The following is a 19,897-nucleotide window of genomic DNA, read 5'->3' as shown; positions in this document are numbered from 1 at the left end:
AACACCCAAGACCAAAACTAAAACCAAGTTGTTTAATCCTCCTCTGCTGAGATATTGAGAGATTTAATGTCTACTTTTATCTTCAGTTGATTTCATATAAAACTGTTGCAGCCAATCATCATATTAGAATGATTTGTGAAGGATCATGTGACACTGAAGACTGGAGTAATGATGCTGAAAATTCAGCTTTGATCACAGGAATAAATTACACTTTACTATGTATTCACATAGAAAACAGCCGATTTACATTGTAATATTATTTCACAGTTTTACTGTATTTTTTTTAATCAAATAAAAGCAGCCTTGATGAACAGAAAAGACTCTTTCAAAAACACACATTGAATGTTTGTAATGTCAATTCAAACAATGTTTAATACTTTTTTATTTGCATTGTATCACCAAGCAATTCTTCATCAAATGCATGAAACTCTCAGCTTTTCTCTGGTAAGTGGCTTATGTTGGTGTGATTCCTGTCAAACATCTTTCTGTCAGTCTGTTCCTTCTCTCCGTCATGGCTCTGGGGTAACAGGCGCTCGTGTTCCCGTCTTATCAGGTGGCATTTGGCTTTTCATTACGTGTGAGGAGGATAAGAGCCGAGAGATAAGGTGTGACATTAAGAGATCGTCCACACATGTTGTGAGAGACAGACGCCAGTCAAAGTAAACGCTGACAGCTGCCATCGACGAGTCTGATGCTGAAAACAGAGCTGGAAAAGGCCACTTCGCCACAATAATCCAGCCAAACACCAGCACAGAGAGAAAAAAGCACAAAAGCCTGGCGTTCAGTGAAATGCCAGGAGGAATAAAACCCAGCAAAACTATTTTTTCTGTTGCATTCATCAGTTTATGACCATAAAAACATTCACCTCATGTAAACCTATAATTACACATTGGAAAACCAATTTTTCCCACTTGACCATTAAAAACCGCAAATATTATTACATGATGCATTTTCTGGTCAGTATTTTGCAGAGGTTAATTAATAAGCAATATTAGGTATTCTGCTGTCAACAATAATGATTTTGCACATGAATGTATTTGGCATTATAATAACCTCCAACTCTTGTAATTCTGGTAATTCTGACACAACGTTAACGCAGGATTAGAGCAACTTTAAAAGTTAGAAATATCTATAGTCAATAGAGTTCAGTGTTATTAAAGAAAATATTTTGAATTAGTTTTTGTTTATATTGTCTATTTTCTTTTTTTTTTTGTCATTTTTATTTCAGAATGTGAATATTAATTTATTTTTAAGTAAGGAAAATGTTTTAGTTTTTTTTAATGGTTTTTAGTTTAAGCATAACCCTGGTTTCCATAACAAAAGACACTTTGAACTGATACATTTGCAACAAATACATTTATTTCCAATAAACACAGATGTAAATGTATGTACACGATTCATTCATCTCTGCCTTCAGTGTAGCTACATGTTTAATAGATTCACACATACACACAAAATACAGATCACGTAAATCAAGTCTGGTCAAGGACCTCTGACGCTCGAATATGATGCAAGTCTTACCATGAAAGAAAATTTTAATAAAAATTATTCTAGGTTACATTTCACTGAGGAAAAATTAAGAAATGAAGCATATTTTGCATTGTGACATTGCTTTCATGATAATCAAACTACACATATACAAATATATAACAAATACTAATATGAAGCATCCTGACTGAATAATAAATCATGTCTTCATTACAGCAATAAGAATGAGATTTTATTCCCCATAAGAGTTCAAAGAATTTCAGTGCTTTACTGTCATGATAATAACATCACAATACAAAATATTTTAATGAACCTCAACCTAATAAATTTCACTCTATGTAAAATGTATTTTTCTTCTTTTTACTTTTGATTTTTTTTTGGGTGAAATAAAGCGTCAAACAGCAGCGAGACATTTTTGTGCGTTTCTGCAGCTGAACCCAGAAGACAATCTGGTGGAAGGTGCGAGTAATCGAGAAAAATCAATATATAGATATTAATATAAATATTAGTGCTGTCAAATCGATTGATCACGATTAATCGCATCATCTAACATAAAAGTTTGTGTTTATGTAATATATACATATATTTATATGTGTATGTGTTATGTGACATATACTGTATATATATATATATATACACACACACACACACACACACACACCACATGATGAAAGAAACAAGAGAAGCAGAAAGAACAGAAATTAAACATTCACACAAAGAAACGCCATGGAAACTAATTAATGATCATGTGACTCTGAACTGACGTCATTTCATTGTTTAAGATGTTCTTTGGATCATCTCAAATAATAATAATAAATAACTTTAAGTACATTTTCAACTGATGTACATTTTTACTCGAATTTGGATGATGATAATATAATTTGTCATGACATTTTTTCGAAATGAAAAGGCATCTCTCAGGCTTTCGGAGCCGCACATGAGGAGTAGGACGAGCAAAACACAGAGACTGTAAGGTGGAAAAAAGTCCATGGAGAAGAAAACTGATTTCTCGTTCATCTCTCTCTCTCTCTCTCTGTCCTTTCCAATCGCTCATCTGATCAGTCTCTCCCCTACAGAATCACTCACTGGTTCATTTCTCCTTTCTGCTCCATCATCCCCCTGTTTCTCTCTCTCTCTCTCTCTGCAGAAATCAATGCTCTCTCTCAATTAGAGGTCACAGAGCCGCTGCAGTTACACTTTTCAATTACCAGGAGGATCCAGCGGCCCCACACACACACACACACACACACACAGAGACACACACACTCACACTCACACACCCGCTTACGCTCACACTCAAACTCACACACACGCTCGCACACACGCTCACACACACGCTCGCGCTCACACTCTCTCTCTCACACACACACACACACACACACACACAAATGCTTGCCAGACACACACACTCTCACACACACGCTCACTCTCTCACACACTCTCACACACACTCACAATAGTGAAGTATTTACTGCCTTTCATTTTCAAAATGACAGTAATGCATGTAATTTTCATGGAAATAATGGGGAAAAAAAAGTTTTATTTATGCAGAATATAATTAATTTTATTTATATATTAATATTTATTATTTATTTTCATTTTGCGGTGAGTGGATGTTTCAAATGGCGTGGATGTTTTCTTGAGATTCACCGATGAAAAGAACAGACTATGATACAGAGAGAGAGAGAAACAACAGGAAATGACATAAACGACAAGGGACCTGTTACAGGAACCGGAAGACATGCGAACATGTGTAGATCATGTGACTCCTCGGGAAAAGAAGCTAAAGATGTTTAAACACACAAACTGAAGCGGTTTCTAATCTGATCATCCACAACGTCTGTCTAAAACACCACACTGAGTTAAAGCGAGGCTGACGGACGCGTGAAGGCACGAGGTGTCAGAGGCGTTATGAAGCCTAGGCACGAGTGAGAGGGGGACCGCAGGGGTCAAAGGTCAGAGTGAGAGGGGACCCGAGGGGGTCAAAGGTCAGATTGAGAGGTGGACCACATGACTGAGGTTTCAGATGCGCAGGGGATTTTATCACAGGAAGAGTTCAGTCATCAAACCCGTATGACTTCATTCCTCACCCTATAAAGCACTACTGTATCATAATTAATAACCACAGGCCTCAACATGATCAAAACCTGTCGCACGCCATCATGAGGCTGTTTTAGCAAGTTTTTAGTCGTTTTTTCTTCCCTTTTAGTGTAATTGTACAAACGTCCACCTTTACGGATTTCTATCAAGTAAACATAAGCATAACTTTAATATCGTTAGTAATATTTAAACCTGACTGAAGCAGATTTACTTGATTATCCAGACATAATTCAATAGAAAAGTATCAAATATGTTCATCTCTCAAACATCCAATTACATTGCATCATATATTTTAAAACTACAGAGATTTGATCATAAAACAAAGCATTTCGATATCATCTTATCATCTTATACTGTATATAAATAGCTATAAAAGCCTGACGTATCAAATATGATACTCAACAAAGAACACACGCACATTTTTTTAGTTTTTTTAGATTCTTTATATTTTGCTTAAATGTTTCATTGATTTTTCTGATTATTTATCATGAGATATGACTTGAGCACTATATTCAAGTACATTCAGTCACATGATGCTTTAATGGTGTTTCCAGCTCAACATCTCCGCAGAAGAAACACAATCACACAGGTTTAAAGCACATGAATGAGTGAACTCTTCCTCTTCAGCCGATCTGATGCACACACACGCGACACACACTTTTAGCACCATGTTTGTTTTGCGTTTGCACTGAAAAATTGGTGAATTTGTTCCACGCTGACGGTTTTTGCATTTTTTTTGGACTGCATTTAGTTGTTTCAGGGAAGAACATGATCACATGCAAGGGAAAAAAACCGGGACGGAAAGACATAGTAAGAAAAACAAAAAGGCGAAGAGGTTTCCGCTGAAATCAAACGGTGGAACGGATGCCGGAGACGTTTGCATGTTTATTCGTCACAGTGGGAAATGGACACGCGCCTCTCTCCATGTTCAAGCTAACCTCGAGCCGGTCCTGATGAGAGGTCAGAGGTCAGGGTTTCTGGCTGGCGAAGAAGGCCTTGGTCTGACCACAGGTGGGGTTCACACACAGCGGACAGCGGAGGGTCAGCTGACGGGAACACGACTCGTTGGACTTCAGATGAGACTGAACCAGATCAGCCAACGCCTGAGAGAACCAGACAGAGACACGAGTGTGACATGCTTGATCTGTGACGAAACCTAGTGAGACCACTGCATAGGGGGCACTACAGAGGGGGCACTACAGAGGGGGCACTACAGAGGATAGGGGGCACTACAGAGGATAGGGGGCACTACATAGGATAGGGGGCACTACATAGGGGGCACTACATAGGATAGGGGGCACTACATAGGATAGGGGGCACTACATAGGATAGGGGGCACTACATAGGATAGGGGCACTACATAGGATAGGGGGCACTACATAGGATAGGGGGCACTACATAGGATAGGGGCACTACATAGGATAGGGGGCACTACATAGGATAGGGGGAACTACATAGGATAGGGGGCACTACATAGGATAGGGGGAACTACATAGGATAGGGGGCACTACATAGGATAGGGGGCACTACATAGGATAGGGGGCACTACAGAGGATAGGGGGAACTACATAGGATAGGGGGCACTACATAGGATAGGGGCACTACATAGGATAGGGGGCACTACATAGGATAGGGGGAACTACATAGGATAGGGGGCACTACATAGGATAGGGGCACTACATAGGATAGGGGGCACTACATAGGATAGGGGGAACTACATAGGATAGGGGGCACTACATAGGATAGGGGGAACTACATAGGATAGGGGGCACTACATAGGATAGGGGGAACTACATAGGATAGGGGGCACTACATAGGATAGGGGCACTACATAGGATAGGGGGAACTACATAGGATAGGGGGCACTACATAGGATAGGGGGCACTACATAGGGGGTACTACACATTTATTTTTCAAGATTCTTTGATGTTAGAAAGTAAAAAAAAAAAAAGGCATTTATTTGAAATAGAATCTTTTCTTTACTGTCACTTTATAATCAGTATATATTTCTGAAAATAAATCTTACTGATAAACACCTTTCTCTCTCTCTATATTCATTATCTCTTTATTCATTTAACTATAAAAACAGTGTGTGGGTAAATATTGACATTATATGAAATGATGATGTTATTGCTGCTGTAGAGACTCTCTTACCCTGAAGAATAGAGGATTTCCATTGAGAGATTCTGCTCGTCTGATGTTCTCCACTCCACACTGAAAACACACACACACACACACACACACACACACACACACACACACACACACACACACACACACACACACACACACACACACACACACACACACACACACACACACACACACACACACACACACACACACACACACATCAACATTTAAGCCAATAATACTGTGTACAATATTCAATCTGCTTACAATATGTACATAAACAGAGACTTTTGATTGAAAATGTAATAATGACTTTTTTTCTGATGACATCAAGGTCGTGTTAGACAAAAATAATCTTATGCTTTTGTGTTACTTTTTGATCCATTGCTATTCTGTAATAGGTTGTTAATGCTTTAAAATTAAATTGAAAAAAAAAAATATATATAAAAATTAAATTAATTCAAAGTTTAAGTAAAAAAAAAAAATATATATATGTCTCTATATTTTTTGTTTAAAGTAATTAAACTTTTGCCTTGGCAACTGGCTGAAATAAAATAAGTTTAAGTTTATTTTAACTGATTTCAGTTAATGTTTATTTTATTTCAAGTAATGAAAATGATTTCTATAGTTTTTGTTAATGATATATAGTAAAGTGTGTATATATATATATATATATATATATATATATATATATATATATATATATATATATATATATATATATATATATATATATGTATGTATGTATGTATGTATGTATGTATATATATATATATATATACGTATATATATATATATATATATATATATACATATATATAACAATAATGATATACATAAAATATTATACATATTATTATATAAATACTATTATGGAAGTATAAAATCATATTACTTTAAATGTTTATATAACTATTACTATTAATAACAATATAAATAGTATTACTATAATTCATATAACAATGATGATAAACACAATATAAATATTATTTTTTATTAATAATAAGATTTTAATGCAAGTATAAATAACATTATTCACACACACACACACACACACACACACACACACACACACACACACACACACACACACCTCTTCTCCGAGGATCTGTGAGTACTCGATGTCGAGTTCGTGCAGAGTTTCGATGTGGTCGCTGGTGAAAGCGATGGGAACCAGCAGGAGATTCTTCTTCCCGCGCTCACACAGGCCCTTGATGACATCATCAGTCTGCGGCCCCAGCCACGGCATCGGCCCCACCTACAGGAGCCCGGCAGGGACACAATTCACCATCACACGCACAGCTCAGCTATGGGAGTCCATTTACAACACATAAGGAAAAAAAATCATGCTTTTGTAAATCATAATTATGACATAATTTTACTTTTATGACATACCCAAGTCGAAATTATAACACCGTAAGAAGAAATTATGATTTAAAAAGACAGACTTAAGTCAATTTTGACTTTATCTCAATTTCAACTCATGTCATAATTATAACATAAAAGGTCAAAATAGTAGTGTGTCATAATTAAGATTTACCAAAGCGAGATGTGTCAGAAAGGGCTTCAATACTCCAGTGCAGTTACAGCTAATGAGCACTAGATGCCTCTCTTTATCAGCTGGTCCTAAACTACAGTTTCAGAACCATTACAAGACAAAACACCAGGGGTGTAAAAGTCCTCAAATAATACACTCAATAGAAAGTGAAAACTTTACTGAATTAAAAGTCTCTGAAACTTATTTTCACGTAACTGGCAAAAACATAAAAAAATAAATAAAAAAAAGTGCAAACTATTAAAATTCTTTTAGCATTCTGAATCATCTTCATGCTAAGTTAATTAAATTGCATAAATTATTTTGTCAGACAGACGTACAGAGGTTTGGGTTAAAACTAAAAAATTATAAAGATAATAATAATGAGACTTTTTCAAGGCGAAAAATAAAATTGTAGGAAGTACAGAAACGCGATCAAGTAAAAATACAAGTCGTCAGTTTAACTTGCACTGGAGTAAAGTACAGATCGCACAAAATAATACAAAAAATTACTCTTTACTATCAATTATGAGTTATATTACATCTGGATGTGTGTTTTTTTTCTTTTCTGTTTCTGAGATGAGATGCAGAAAAGCCAATTCAATCAGTTATGCTTCCAGCCACCTATTTATATGCGGATTTTGAGATATCGCATAAAAAACTGGATAGACACGCATAAATCCTAAAATTACTCATAAAAACGTATGCGCTCAATTGAAGTGGATACAATTTGTATTGGCAAAAAAAAAAAAACATGCACATAAACTACAATGGAAACACGTTTGATGAATAAATCCCTGGATCCGCAACAAGTAACTCATGAGAGGCTGTGATTGGATAATTGGAGTAACCAGCGGACCAATGGCGTCACAGCATCTCAAATGTTGGTTTGGTGTTTCTGAAAGTCAAAGTGTGTGATCAGAATGATTTGGTTTGATTCCCTCCAGAAGCGTCTCACACGAGTGTGTTCACACACACCAGCATCCGAACGCAAGAGACCATGACAACGCTTATTGTGTTTCGTCTGACGCTCTGAAACACACTCGTTTATGATGGAGGGAAAAACAGCCGGTTGAAGAAACTTACAGTTTATTACTGATATTTTGCACCAATTTCCCAGGGTGTGACGATTTTGTTTTCTTGAACACAAGGGATGGAAACGCTGCTTTATTCATAAATGTCAAATTCGCACTTTTGGACGGAAACACAGTTATTGACATGTGGCTTTATGAAGTGATCGTGACCTTTGACTGCCAGACGAGTCTGTACGGGTTACAGTGGCCTAATCGCTCCATCACCCTCTGAACTGTAGCGCCAACCTCCTGCGGGTACGGGTCGCCCCTGTTCACCACCTAAACACACACACACTTCATTACTTTTGATTGGAGACAACACACCAGCGCATCAGACGTTGTGTGTGACTCACTGAGAGCGGCAGAGAGTGAGCCGAGAACAGAATCACCACATCGTCTCTCTTCTCTGGAGGAAACTTCTCCAGCTCATTACGAATATGATCAGCAAAACACTGAAAGAAAACACAGAAATCATCTTTAATTGCAGCAAGAGAACGTGACGTAATGATGATGATGACAGGGAAAGAGCAGCAAACAACAAATATAACAAGAGTGTATTCAGATGAATTATAAATGATTAATTTTTAATAAAATAACATCCCAAATGTGTATCCCAAAGCGTCTTCAAAAGTTTTTTTACAGTTTGTCAATTCAAATTATTAATATTATATATATATTCTTTTTTTAATCTTTTTTTTTTTTATACAATTACACATATTTATATTGCATAAGGCAAATGTGCATCCTTAGTGTCTTCAAAAGTATTTTTTTTAAAACACTTTGTCAATTCAAATGCATTGGAAAATTCAACTGGATAAACACATTAAATTAAGTTTAGTTTATTAAACTTAAAAAAGATGGTTTAACAGTGTGATCATGCGTTACCTCAATCAGCAGAGGGTGTGTCGGCCACCTGTCAATCACACTCCAGCGCATCTTTGGCCTGTCAGCACGGTTATTGTAGTATCTGTATATAGCGTTCAGACTGCTGCCTGATCACACACACATTCACAGATTACACTTCAGACGCATCAGAAAGATGATTTTACAAAAACACGTAGCAATTACAAACCCTAAGGGCCAGATTTACTAACGGCTTGAGCCAGAGCAAACGCTCTTCAGGCGTTAAAAACGACTAGGATTTACAAAAGACACGCAGTGAAAAATTAGCAATGGACAGTTATTTTTGTGACCTAACTCACTGCATATGCATTTGTAGGAAATTTCTTTTTCAGATGCAAAATTTATGGGAGGAGAGTGTTTAAAGAGGCCATTATGCCCTTTTACAAAGTCTTGATTGTGTTTTTGAACTCTACTAGAACAGGTTTTCCAGCTTGAATGTTGATTATTCTCCTCATATTCTCCATTGTTGCAGCTCCTCTCTTCCCAGTCTGTCAGTAACGCTCTGTTTACTTCCTGTCTCTATGAAGCCCCTCCTCCTGAAAAGCACACTGTGCTCTGATTGGTCAGCTGGATCAGTGTGTTGTGATTGGTCGAGGGCTTCGAGCGTGTTTGGGAAATGTCCCGCCCCTTACCATAACCACCAGTTTAACACACTACTAACTAACTCAACCAGGCCCCGCCCCTTTATTCTGCGTATGAATTATTATAATGAGGAATATTGTGACGTGTTCGTTCCCGGAAGAAACTCAAGACTACAATGGAGGCGTTTCAGGAGTTCAGAAACACTGACTCTGATATAGAGAAGAACTCCCGCTGGAGGGACTTTGTGCTTTGGAACTTTGCAGAGCTTTTTCCTCTGAGCTTTTCTCATTTGTAATGTCTCTCAGCCATCTCTCTTTCTACAGTCTTTCTTCAAATCTCCCTTTTGCTCACTCTCTCTCCTCCCCGATCACGAGTGGACACGCCCCCTACAGCTGATTGGCTCTTTCTCTCCTTTTTTTTATATATTTTTTTTATTTATTTTTTATTTATTTAGCACAACAAGAACAGAAAAGAATAAAACAAATAGCTATTTAAACAATTCATATGGATTATGCAGGAGAGGTACGAAACCCCCAAGGGCTTATAATGAGACCTCCCCTCTGGTTTTTCCAGTTTATACCACACCAAATTATTATAATAAATAACAACAATCATCACAATAATGGCAGACAATTTAAGACACCACACATATAGAAAATTTTAACAATCACACAAGTGTCTTTTCATTCTTGACTTAAATACTGACAATGATGAGCTGGTTTTAATAAAACCGGGAATAGTATTCCAAAGTGACGGTCCTCTATATTTTAAGAAAAATTGACCAAGAGTTGTATGATAATAGGGAAGATGAACATTCATTGCTTGTCAGGTTGAATATGAATGCACCTCATAGTTAATTAAAAAATAGTTTTTAAACACTTTCGGGAGGCTTTGATTTTGAGCCATATATTTATACATAAAGATACATGTTTGATAGATATTTATGCTGAAAATGGATAAAATATTTAATTGCTTGAACAGAGGAGCCGATGGTTCACACCGATTTGATACTGTTGCCAATCTAACAAACTTTTTTTGGATCAAAATAATTTTTTGAAGAGAAGAAGGGTAAGTACTGGCCCAAGCAATGTTACAGTAAGAGATGTAAGGATATAATAGACTATAATAAAGAGTTAAAAGACAGGATTGATTTACCAATGAACAAACTTTTCTAATGATGCCAAGTGACTTCATGATTTTTACACACACATAATCAATGTGGTTTTTCCATGGTTTTCCTCCTCCCTCATCATGAGTGGACATGCCCCCTACTGCTGATTGGCTCTTTCTCTCCTCCCCATCATGAGTAGACACGCCCCCTACAGCTGATTGGCTCGTTCTCTCCTCCCTCATCATGAGTGGACACGCCCCCTCCTGCTGATTAGCTCTCTCTCTCTCCTCCCCATCATGAGTGGACATGCCCCCTACTGCTGATTGGCTACAAGTGTGATATGCTGCTCGGTCCGATCCACTTTCAAAAGAGTTTCTCAGAAATCGCTTACTGCACCTTTAATTTGCGCATTGTCAGTATTTCAGTCAGAGATCTTTCCACTCCCATCTGTGCTGTTATGGGATTGCTAATTTGCCGAGTTCAGTAAATCTAGCCCTAACTCTGTTAAAGGCTTTTGAAGGGTAAAACAGTGGTGTGTGCAAGCAGCACCTGTGGTAGAACAGCTGTATTGTGGGTATTGTGTAAAGGCCACGGCTCTCTCCACTCCGTCCTTCTCCATCTGCTCGATGGCTTCCTCAGTCAGAGGATTCACGTACCGGAAACCGATGTAAAACTTGTGTGGAGCTGCACAAACACACAGAGACAGATGATTAACACTGATTATCACTGCCACATTTAATCTTATACTACATCTTTAGTTCGTCAGGTTCATTTAAGGTTAATTACTTTTTTGTACTTTGTTGATTTTTGGTTAAACTTGTTGATTGCTAGTTGCAATTATATTTTTAGGTTTCGTACTAATTTTATTTTTATTTTTAGTCATTTCTTTATGTGCTTCTGTCATTTTATTATTATTTTTTAAACATTGCTATTTAGGTTTCATTAAGGTTTCATTTATTTAAGTTTTAGTTAGATTGTTGAATTTTATTCCAGTTTTTTTGCCAAAAGCAATATTTAAAAATTTCGTTTAGTTTAAGTTTTTCAACTAACATTTACATATTATTTTATTTCAGCTTCAATAGTTTCAGTTAACGATAATAATCCTGTTTTGCAAAAAAAATTGTAAATCTCCTTTGTTGATATTAGACAATATTTTAAATGATACTAATGCATCATTAATGTATTATTATTATTATACTAAAATACTACTCAAATATTTTACAATAAATTGAGTTTTAATTTATTAGTTAATATTATTTGTTAATTCATGTATTTGTTTAAATTGAACGCATGATGTTTTGGAGTGAAATTCAAGCATTTTGTTGTAAATATTTCATGACTTTTACTGGCACATTTATTATTATTTTGAAGGTTAATTAGCTTTTTGAAATGTATTAATTTTTATTACATTTGTTGATTGCAACTCTCTTAGTTTACTCTGCACAGTTGCCAAAACATCATGTGTTCAAGTAAACTAATAAATTACTCTCAATGTACAGTAAAAATAAGGAAAATATCAACAATAAAAATAAGAAATAACTAAATAAAGAAGAATTATAAATAAATAAATAAATAAATAAATGAAGGGATGACATTTATGAGCAGGTTACTGTGGATCATAACTAAATCTAGTCTGTTAATGAAAAACTGCTAACCCAGTGAGGTCATTCATGAGTTTATCAGAGGTGTGTGTGTGTGTGAGAGGGTCACAGGGGTGTGTGAAACACTCCTCTGAGGTTCATCTATCATTCACACACACACTCTTATCTCGTCTTTATCAGCTCTAAACACTGACTGCATATCTTTTCAATAAAGACGACAGTTTGTCTGTTTGTCTCTGATTATTTTACGATCCGTTACAAAAGACGCTCGACACCATCAGACTGTCTCAACGCAAAGTTCGTCAGCATTAGAATTATGCCACAGACCTCACAAATAGAAGCTGTGTGTTTTCATTTATAAAGACAATTAATTCTGTTAAAAAGTAATACTGTGTATAATGCAAATATTAAACGCTTCTATTAGACTTTAAAAATAAAGGTTCTTTATTGGTGTTAATGAAGAACTTTTAACATCCTCAGAATCCTTCAACTGCACTAAAGCTTCTCTTTATATAATAGAACTTTAATAATCAGATTATTAAAATGTTCTTAGAACTAAGAAAAATGGTTCTTGGCATCGCTGTGAAAATTCTATTTCGGAATCTTTATGTTTAACAGTGTATTACATTTTTTTATACCAACTATATGACTGAACTGTTACATGTATTTTAAAAAAAATTTATGTAAATGTAACTTTAAAAAAATTTTTTATGTAAAATTGAATGCCTGTTATTTATTTCAATAAATGTAGTTAATTATTTATTTGAATACTAGTACATACACATTTAACTGAATCGTATTTTTTTTAATCGTTATTTTCTTCAGACATTTTTAAGTGAGACTAAAAATGAAACCCAAAAATGAAAATGATCTCATCATTTACTTTCTCCTTTCAGCCGAACATATACAATTAAATAATATATTGGCTCTTCCCAGCTTTCTAAAAGCTCCAAAAAGTGCGTCTATCCATCATAAACTCGACCCACACGACTACAGTGGCTTAATAACGGCCTGCTAAAGCAAAGCCGTGGGTTCTTGCATGAAAAATATCCATATTTAAAACTTTATGAACTATAATCAGTGGCTTCCAGCAACAGCCGTTTCAGAAGGACTTTATTAACCCGATGGAGGCGCATGGATCACTTTTATGATGGACGGATGTGCTTTATGGAGCTTCAAAACTCTGATCATGTTCGGCTGAAGGTCAAGTCAGCTTTATTTATACAGCGCTTTATACAATACAGAGTGTTTCAAAGCAGCTTTACAGTGATAACAGGAAAATAATCCAATAGAGTTTGTTTCTAGAAGAAAATAGCGTCACAGTCCAACTAAAGTTCAGTGACGGTTCATTTTTGATGTAAAAAAGTTATTAATTTAGTTCATTTCTATTTATATATAAGCAGAGCTCAGTTCAGTTCTCGTATAATGGTGTCAATGCAGGCGGATCAATAATATAGCTGAATATTAAATGAAATGTCCCCAACTAAGCAAGCCAAAGGCAAGAAAAGGCGAAAGAAGAAAGTCACATACACATGGGAAGGTGAGCAAATCATGGGATAATTTTCATTTCACTGTAAGAGCCCAGGTATATTCATCTCCGCATGTGTTTCGAGTTTAACCCTGCGCTCTCACCCGTCTCCGGACACATCTCGTCCAGGAGTTTGACCATTCCCTCGCCCTGCATGCTGGTCCAGGCTTTGATAGGAGAGCCTCCTCCGATCTTGCTGTACTGCTCCTGGATCTTCGGTGTGCGTCTCTTGGCGATGAAAGGGCCGAGTTTACTGCGACACACAGGGAAACACACACACATTTGAGAAGCTCTAAAACAGTGGTTCCCAAACCTGTCCTGGAGGACCACCAACACTGCACGTTTTCTTTTTCTCCCTAGTCAAACACACCTGATTCAACTCATCAGCTCATTATCACATGGGTTAATGAGCTGATGAGTTGAATCAGGTGTGTTTGATAAGGGAGAAAAAGAAAACGTGCAGTGTTGGTGGTCCTCCAGGACAGGTTTGGGAACCACTGCTCTAAAAGACAAGACGGTTTTTCACTCGCTCCAGTCCAGAGATTCTTACTTTTGCACGGGAAGTTTCATGAGGTCTGTGTCCATGAAGAGCCGTAAGAGGAAGTCGTGCACGTCTTCCAGTTTCTCCGGGCCGCCCATGTTCAACATCAGAATCCCTGTTTTGGGTTTTCTGGAAATGAATGAGTCGATCAGCCGTGCACTTCCTCAAACCGTAATTCCAACGAACAGCATATTGCAAACTAACGTGGTTATAATATAACTAGTTTAGTTACATTTATTTACAGTCAAACCATTTTTTATATGTTTTTACTAGTGCGTGCAGGACACTATAGTTCATTTATGTAAGTGAGGAGAGCAGAATAAAGTAAACTGACATATTATACCCAAAAAATTCTTCATACCAGTAAAATTTATAAAAAATTTGGGACCAAAAAATGATTCGGACACTTTGAGCGGATCATGTTTTGCTGAAGTGTTTTCTCTTTAATTGCTAATGCTCTTTTCACACACAGACTGAACACAATGAAGCATTGCTTGGTGATTGGTTGAGCTAAACTGGTATTATCTAATTGTGTAGTTAAATTTAACAGCTGACAGATATTCACCATAATTCATGTGTGAGACAGTCTAACAGAAGGACAGACTAAACCAGTCAAATATCCACTGAGTTCTGCTCATATTTTATTGGTGAACAGCTTTGGAGAATTTCCTCATTCAAAGAGATAGAAGCTGTGCTTGCATGACTGAAAATGAGGCGAACGTACTGCTTAAAGGGTTAGTTCACCCAAAAATGATTCTGTCAGTAATTACTCGCCCTCATGTTGTTCCAACCCCGTAAGATCTTCGTTCATCTTCGGAACACAAATGAAGATATTTTTGATGAAATCTGAGCCTTGTCTCACTCCTCCATAGGCTTCTGGGTGGCCCAAACTTGCTGGCCCAGAAAAGTTATTAAAGAGATTGTTAATATAGTCCAAGTGACTCCAGTGGCTCAATCTTAAGTTTATCAAGCGACGAGAATACTTTTTGTGCGCAAAAACAACAAAAATAATGACTTTATTCCACTATTCATTTCCTTCTCTCTGTGCCTCGAGTGAGTTCACGTAGTGTTTTTGCGCAGCGCGTCTGTGTTACACGTCACCACGTAGGCTCACTATTGGCCGACGCTGGTCATGTGTGTGATGCGTGATGACGTGTAACACAGACGCGCTGCGCAAAAACACTACGTGAACTCACTCGAGGCACAGAGAGAAGGAAATGAATAGTGGAATAAAGTCATTATTTTTGTTGTTTTTGCGCACAAAAAGTATTCTCGTCGCTTGATAAACTTAAGATTGAGCCACTGGAGTCACTTGGACTATATTAACGATCTCTTTAATAACTTTTCTGGGCCAGCAAGTTTCAGTCCCTTAGAAGCCTATGGAGGAGTGAGACAAGGCTCAGATTTCATCAAAAATATCTTCATTTGTGTTCCGAAGATGAACGAAGGTCTTACGGGGTTGGAACAACATGAGGGTGAGTAATTACTGACAGAATCTTCATTTTTGGGTGAACTATCCCTTTAAAAGCATTTTTAATAGGGTTGTAACAATATATAGTGTCACAATATATTGCAATACAAAAATGCAACAATATGTATCGTGGATAGTGACAATATGTATTGTGTAAAATAACATTTCTGTGTGAGGAGTTTTCAGAGTTTTAGTGTCAGTACTACATTAAACTGCTATATATAATGTTGAATATAGTGTATAATAATGCAATGGGGGAATATTTGTGGGTCCTGATAATGCCAGATGTCTGATGTTACCAGTAAAAAGTGTCCTACATTATTTTAAATATATCTAGTCAGGGAAAGAGTTCAAGCATATTCATCTACAATAATTCTGTTTTCAGCTTCAGAATCATGAATATTGTTATTCTGGTGTCTCTATTGTCCTGAGCTTTGGGTTATCAGCACCGAGTCCAAGTCTGTTCATTTACACACACAGAGTAATATCAAATTTAGCACTTTAATCAACAGAACATTTTTTGTTAACCTTTTATCAAATGTCTTGGAGTATCGCAATAATATCGTATCGTGAGTTCAGTGTCGTGATATGAGGGTATCATCATTACACCCTCAATTATTAATAGATGTTTTTCTACAGAACTAGTGTTTGTGTGAGTTGGTTTTTTTGGGCATGTGTGCTCATGTGATTTCCCAGCAGGCCTTGAGGCGCACAGGAGGAAGTGAGTGTTTAATTGTACCTGTTCTCTTGAGTCTCTGGAGTGGGTGAAGTGGCGAACGCAGCGGCCGTCGACTGTCGTCTGAGAAACACACTCGTGCACAGACTCACGGAGGGACTGCATCTGACCACTGACACACACACACACACACACACACACACACACACACACACACACACACACACACACACACACACACACACACACACACACACACACACACACACACACAAAACACAAGCATGACCAGAGCACATGCACATGAACATGGTTTTGCAGATCAAATTTATAGGAAAAAAAAAAATATATATATATATTTTGCATAAAGTAAAAAAATGAATTTTGGCATTGTGCACAAAAAAAACGTTACAAATCGACCCAAGAGATCAAAACTAAATGATGACTGAGTCTATATTTCATTTGATGAATTTAAAAGTTGACACAGCATTAAGCCTTTAGTGTGAAATGTCATACTTTTTTAATTACGAATGCTCAAAACAGCATAAATAAATACATAAATAATATGAAAATAAATACAGGCATATATGACTTCATAAAACAATACAGTGAATTAATAATATTTATTAGGCCTATTTTTTTGCATTCATTTTTTAACACAACAAATGCACACGAACACATGGTTTTGCAGATCAAATTTATGAAAAAAATTAAATATGATATATATATATATATTTTTTTTTTGCATAACATAAAAACCTGTAAAACCCAGGCCTCGTTAAAAACCTGTATGATATCAAAACTACATAATGATCGAGTCTGTATTTCATTTGATGAATTTTATAGTTCATTTAAAATAAACACAGCTTTAAATCTTTTTTAGTGTTATCATACTTTTTTTTTTATTACCAAGGTTCAAAACAGCATTAATAAATACACAACTAATATGAAAATAAAGGAATATAAGAAAACATTCAATTTTTAAATTATATTTAGGCCTATTTTTTTGTATGAGTTTTTTTAAACAACAAAAGCACATGAAACATTGTTTTATAGATCAAATTAAATAATACAAAAAATAATTTAATTACATAACTTATTTTATACATAAATTATGCATTAATTTACTGTTAACACATTATACATATGTATATTGCATTCTGCCTTTATGTGGTTTTGTAAGTCTATTGTCTATGTAATTTATTTCTTGCATTTTTAATTTTTAAATAGTACATTCATTATTCAACATATTATTTTAACAGCATATCAGAATTAGTACTATCATATAATATTACATATTTTCTTTAAGACTGAACATAACACCCGTTGCATGTATGATATGATTAATAAAAGCATATAATAATATTGCACGTGTCTCTATGACAGCGCTGCAGTAGCGCCGCGCGGCCGCTGGGAGTCGCTGATGGCGCAGTTACGCAAGTTGTAAAAGCATGTGTTGTGTAACATGATGTTTAACGCCACGGAAACTTTAACTCCCGCTTTTTGTTGACGATTCGCTCATGTAAACTTAGTGCACTCATTTTAAAAACATTAAATGAAAACATCTGTGCGAATATTCAGTGAAGAGGTGAAAAACTGCAGGAAGAAACCAGAGGAAAGTCATCGAGACACTTTAACCTTCATGAACAGAGCTGACATAAACACAGCTCATTTCAGCCCTCACACTGCTCATTCTGCACGATTAATTACATTTATGATTACATAATCATCTCAATGAATGAATGTCATGTGAGTATTTAGGTTCATAAACACACTTACGCTGTATCAGCCGGCACGCGCCTCCCAAAACCGCCATTATTTACCGCCCGGGTATAATATCTCCTCGTATTCCAACGGGAGAAAACAAAGAAAAGCTTGAACTGAAGATTTAAAGCGCTTGCTTGTCTCTTCTGTCTCTCTAAAGCAATGAAATTCCGATATAGAGCTGCTGATCGGTGTCAGTGTTATCACTGCGTCATGACGTATGCCGCTGGCCCCGCCCCCGTGTACGTACACACCCTCCCGTGCGTCATCACGTCAGGACAGGATCAAACAGGATCAAACGGCACAAATAAATTTGACAATCCACGTGGTCTATGATTTTCAAACACAATTTTTCTCCAACCAATTACTTAATTTGGAATTGTTATAAACATAAGTCCTTATTTTTCGAAAACCGGGTTAAGAATGGGATCAATCGGGTTAGCCAATCATTTAATCAGGATGGTTTGATCAAGAATTTCTCTGTCACTATAATATTCCTGTTACTCCACAACAGTTTGCCGCTGTATTTGGCGCTATCCCGAATGTTGTCCTGAAGTGCCTCTCCCAGACCCGGCTGACACGTGTAGGCAGGATGGGTTTTAAATCTACATTAACAAATAATAGAGATATTCGGTTTCTTTTTCTCAATGATTTTGTTTCCACTTCTCATGTTGTTACAGAATGGACCTCATTAGTGGAAAATATTTCATGAAGAAGGTTTGGACTGTCCCAATAAGGTCAAAGAGATTTCTTTTAAGCTTATTCATCTATATTATCCTGTCAAACTAATTTTAATTTTAATTAAGTATAGATGCAAATTATAGCCTACTTTTTGTGATTCACAACCAGAGACTATATTACATATTTTTTGGCACTGTGATCATACAAGAAAACCTTTGGCGAGACATCTGCCAGTTCATTGTAAACTATATACAGTATATAAAGACTTTGAGCTTTATTTCAAGGATGTTTTATTTGGGTTTTTCATTTTTGAGAAGCGATATGAGAATATAATTTTTCTTTGCAACTTATTTTGCTTGCAAAATGTTTTATCCACAAGTGTAAAACTATGAAAGTAACCCCCAATTGTTCTCACTTTCAAGAAGATGTTAAGATTTATATCAAATCCTCATCTACCTCTTGTAACAAAAAGGCGACTAAAACTTTGAATGTATGCTCATTTTTTGGTGTTTTTGTATAAATATTTTAATCTTTTTATTATTATTATTATTTTATGTTTGATGGGGAGAATATTTATTTATTTAATTTTTAATTGATACTTCCTCATTTTGTAACTTAATTTGATTTATTTTCTTGTATTTATTTATTTTGTTTTTCTTTGTAATATTGATCAGTCCCTGAACCTCTGGCTTTCTTCTCTGGTTTATGAGT

General features: G+C 36.1%; 2 protein-coding genes across 2 annotated transcripts in view; one reads left to right on the top strand and one right to left on the bottom strand.

Moving 5' to 3' along the window:
* onecut2 (one cut homeobox 2) overlaps window positions 1-19,897 on the top strand; it is a 70,208-nt gene that overhangs the window by 35,238 nt on the left and 15,073 nt on the right. The window lies entirely within an intron of this gene.
* fech (ferrochelatase) lies at window positions 1,340-18,744 on the bottom strand. Its single transcript, XM_084387644.1, has 11 exons — window positions 18,521-18,744; window positions 16,805-16,913; window positions 14,604-14,723; window positions 14,158-14,306; window positions 11,474-11,608; window positions 9,214-9,320; window positions 8,682-8,780; window positions 8,500-8,607; window positions 6,815-6,979; window positions 5,743-5,802; window positions 1,340-4,691 (listed from the first exon to the last, which is right to left on the bottom strand). The coding sequence occupies exons 1-11, from the start codon at window positions 18,555-18,557 to the stop codon at window positions 4,557-4,559; spliced, it is 1,224 nt and encodes a 407-aa protein (XP_084243770.1). The 5' UTR covers window positions 18,558-18,744; the 3' UTR covers window positions 1,340-4,556.

The sequence above is a fragment of the Rutilus rutilus genome, assembly GCF_951802725.1.
Source record: "Rutilus rutilus genome assembly, chromosome: 18".
Taxonomy (NCBI): domain Eukaryota; kingdom Metazoa; phylum Chordata; class Actinopteri; order Cypriniformes; family Leuciscidae; genus Rutilus; species Rutilus rutilus.
The sequence above is the reverse complement of the archived record's forward strand: the minus strand, read 5'-3'. Positions and strand labels throughout refer to the sequence as shown.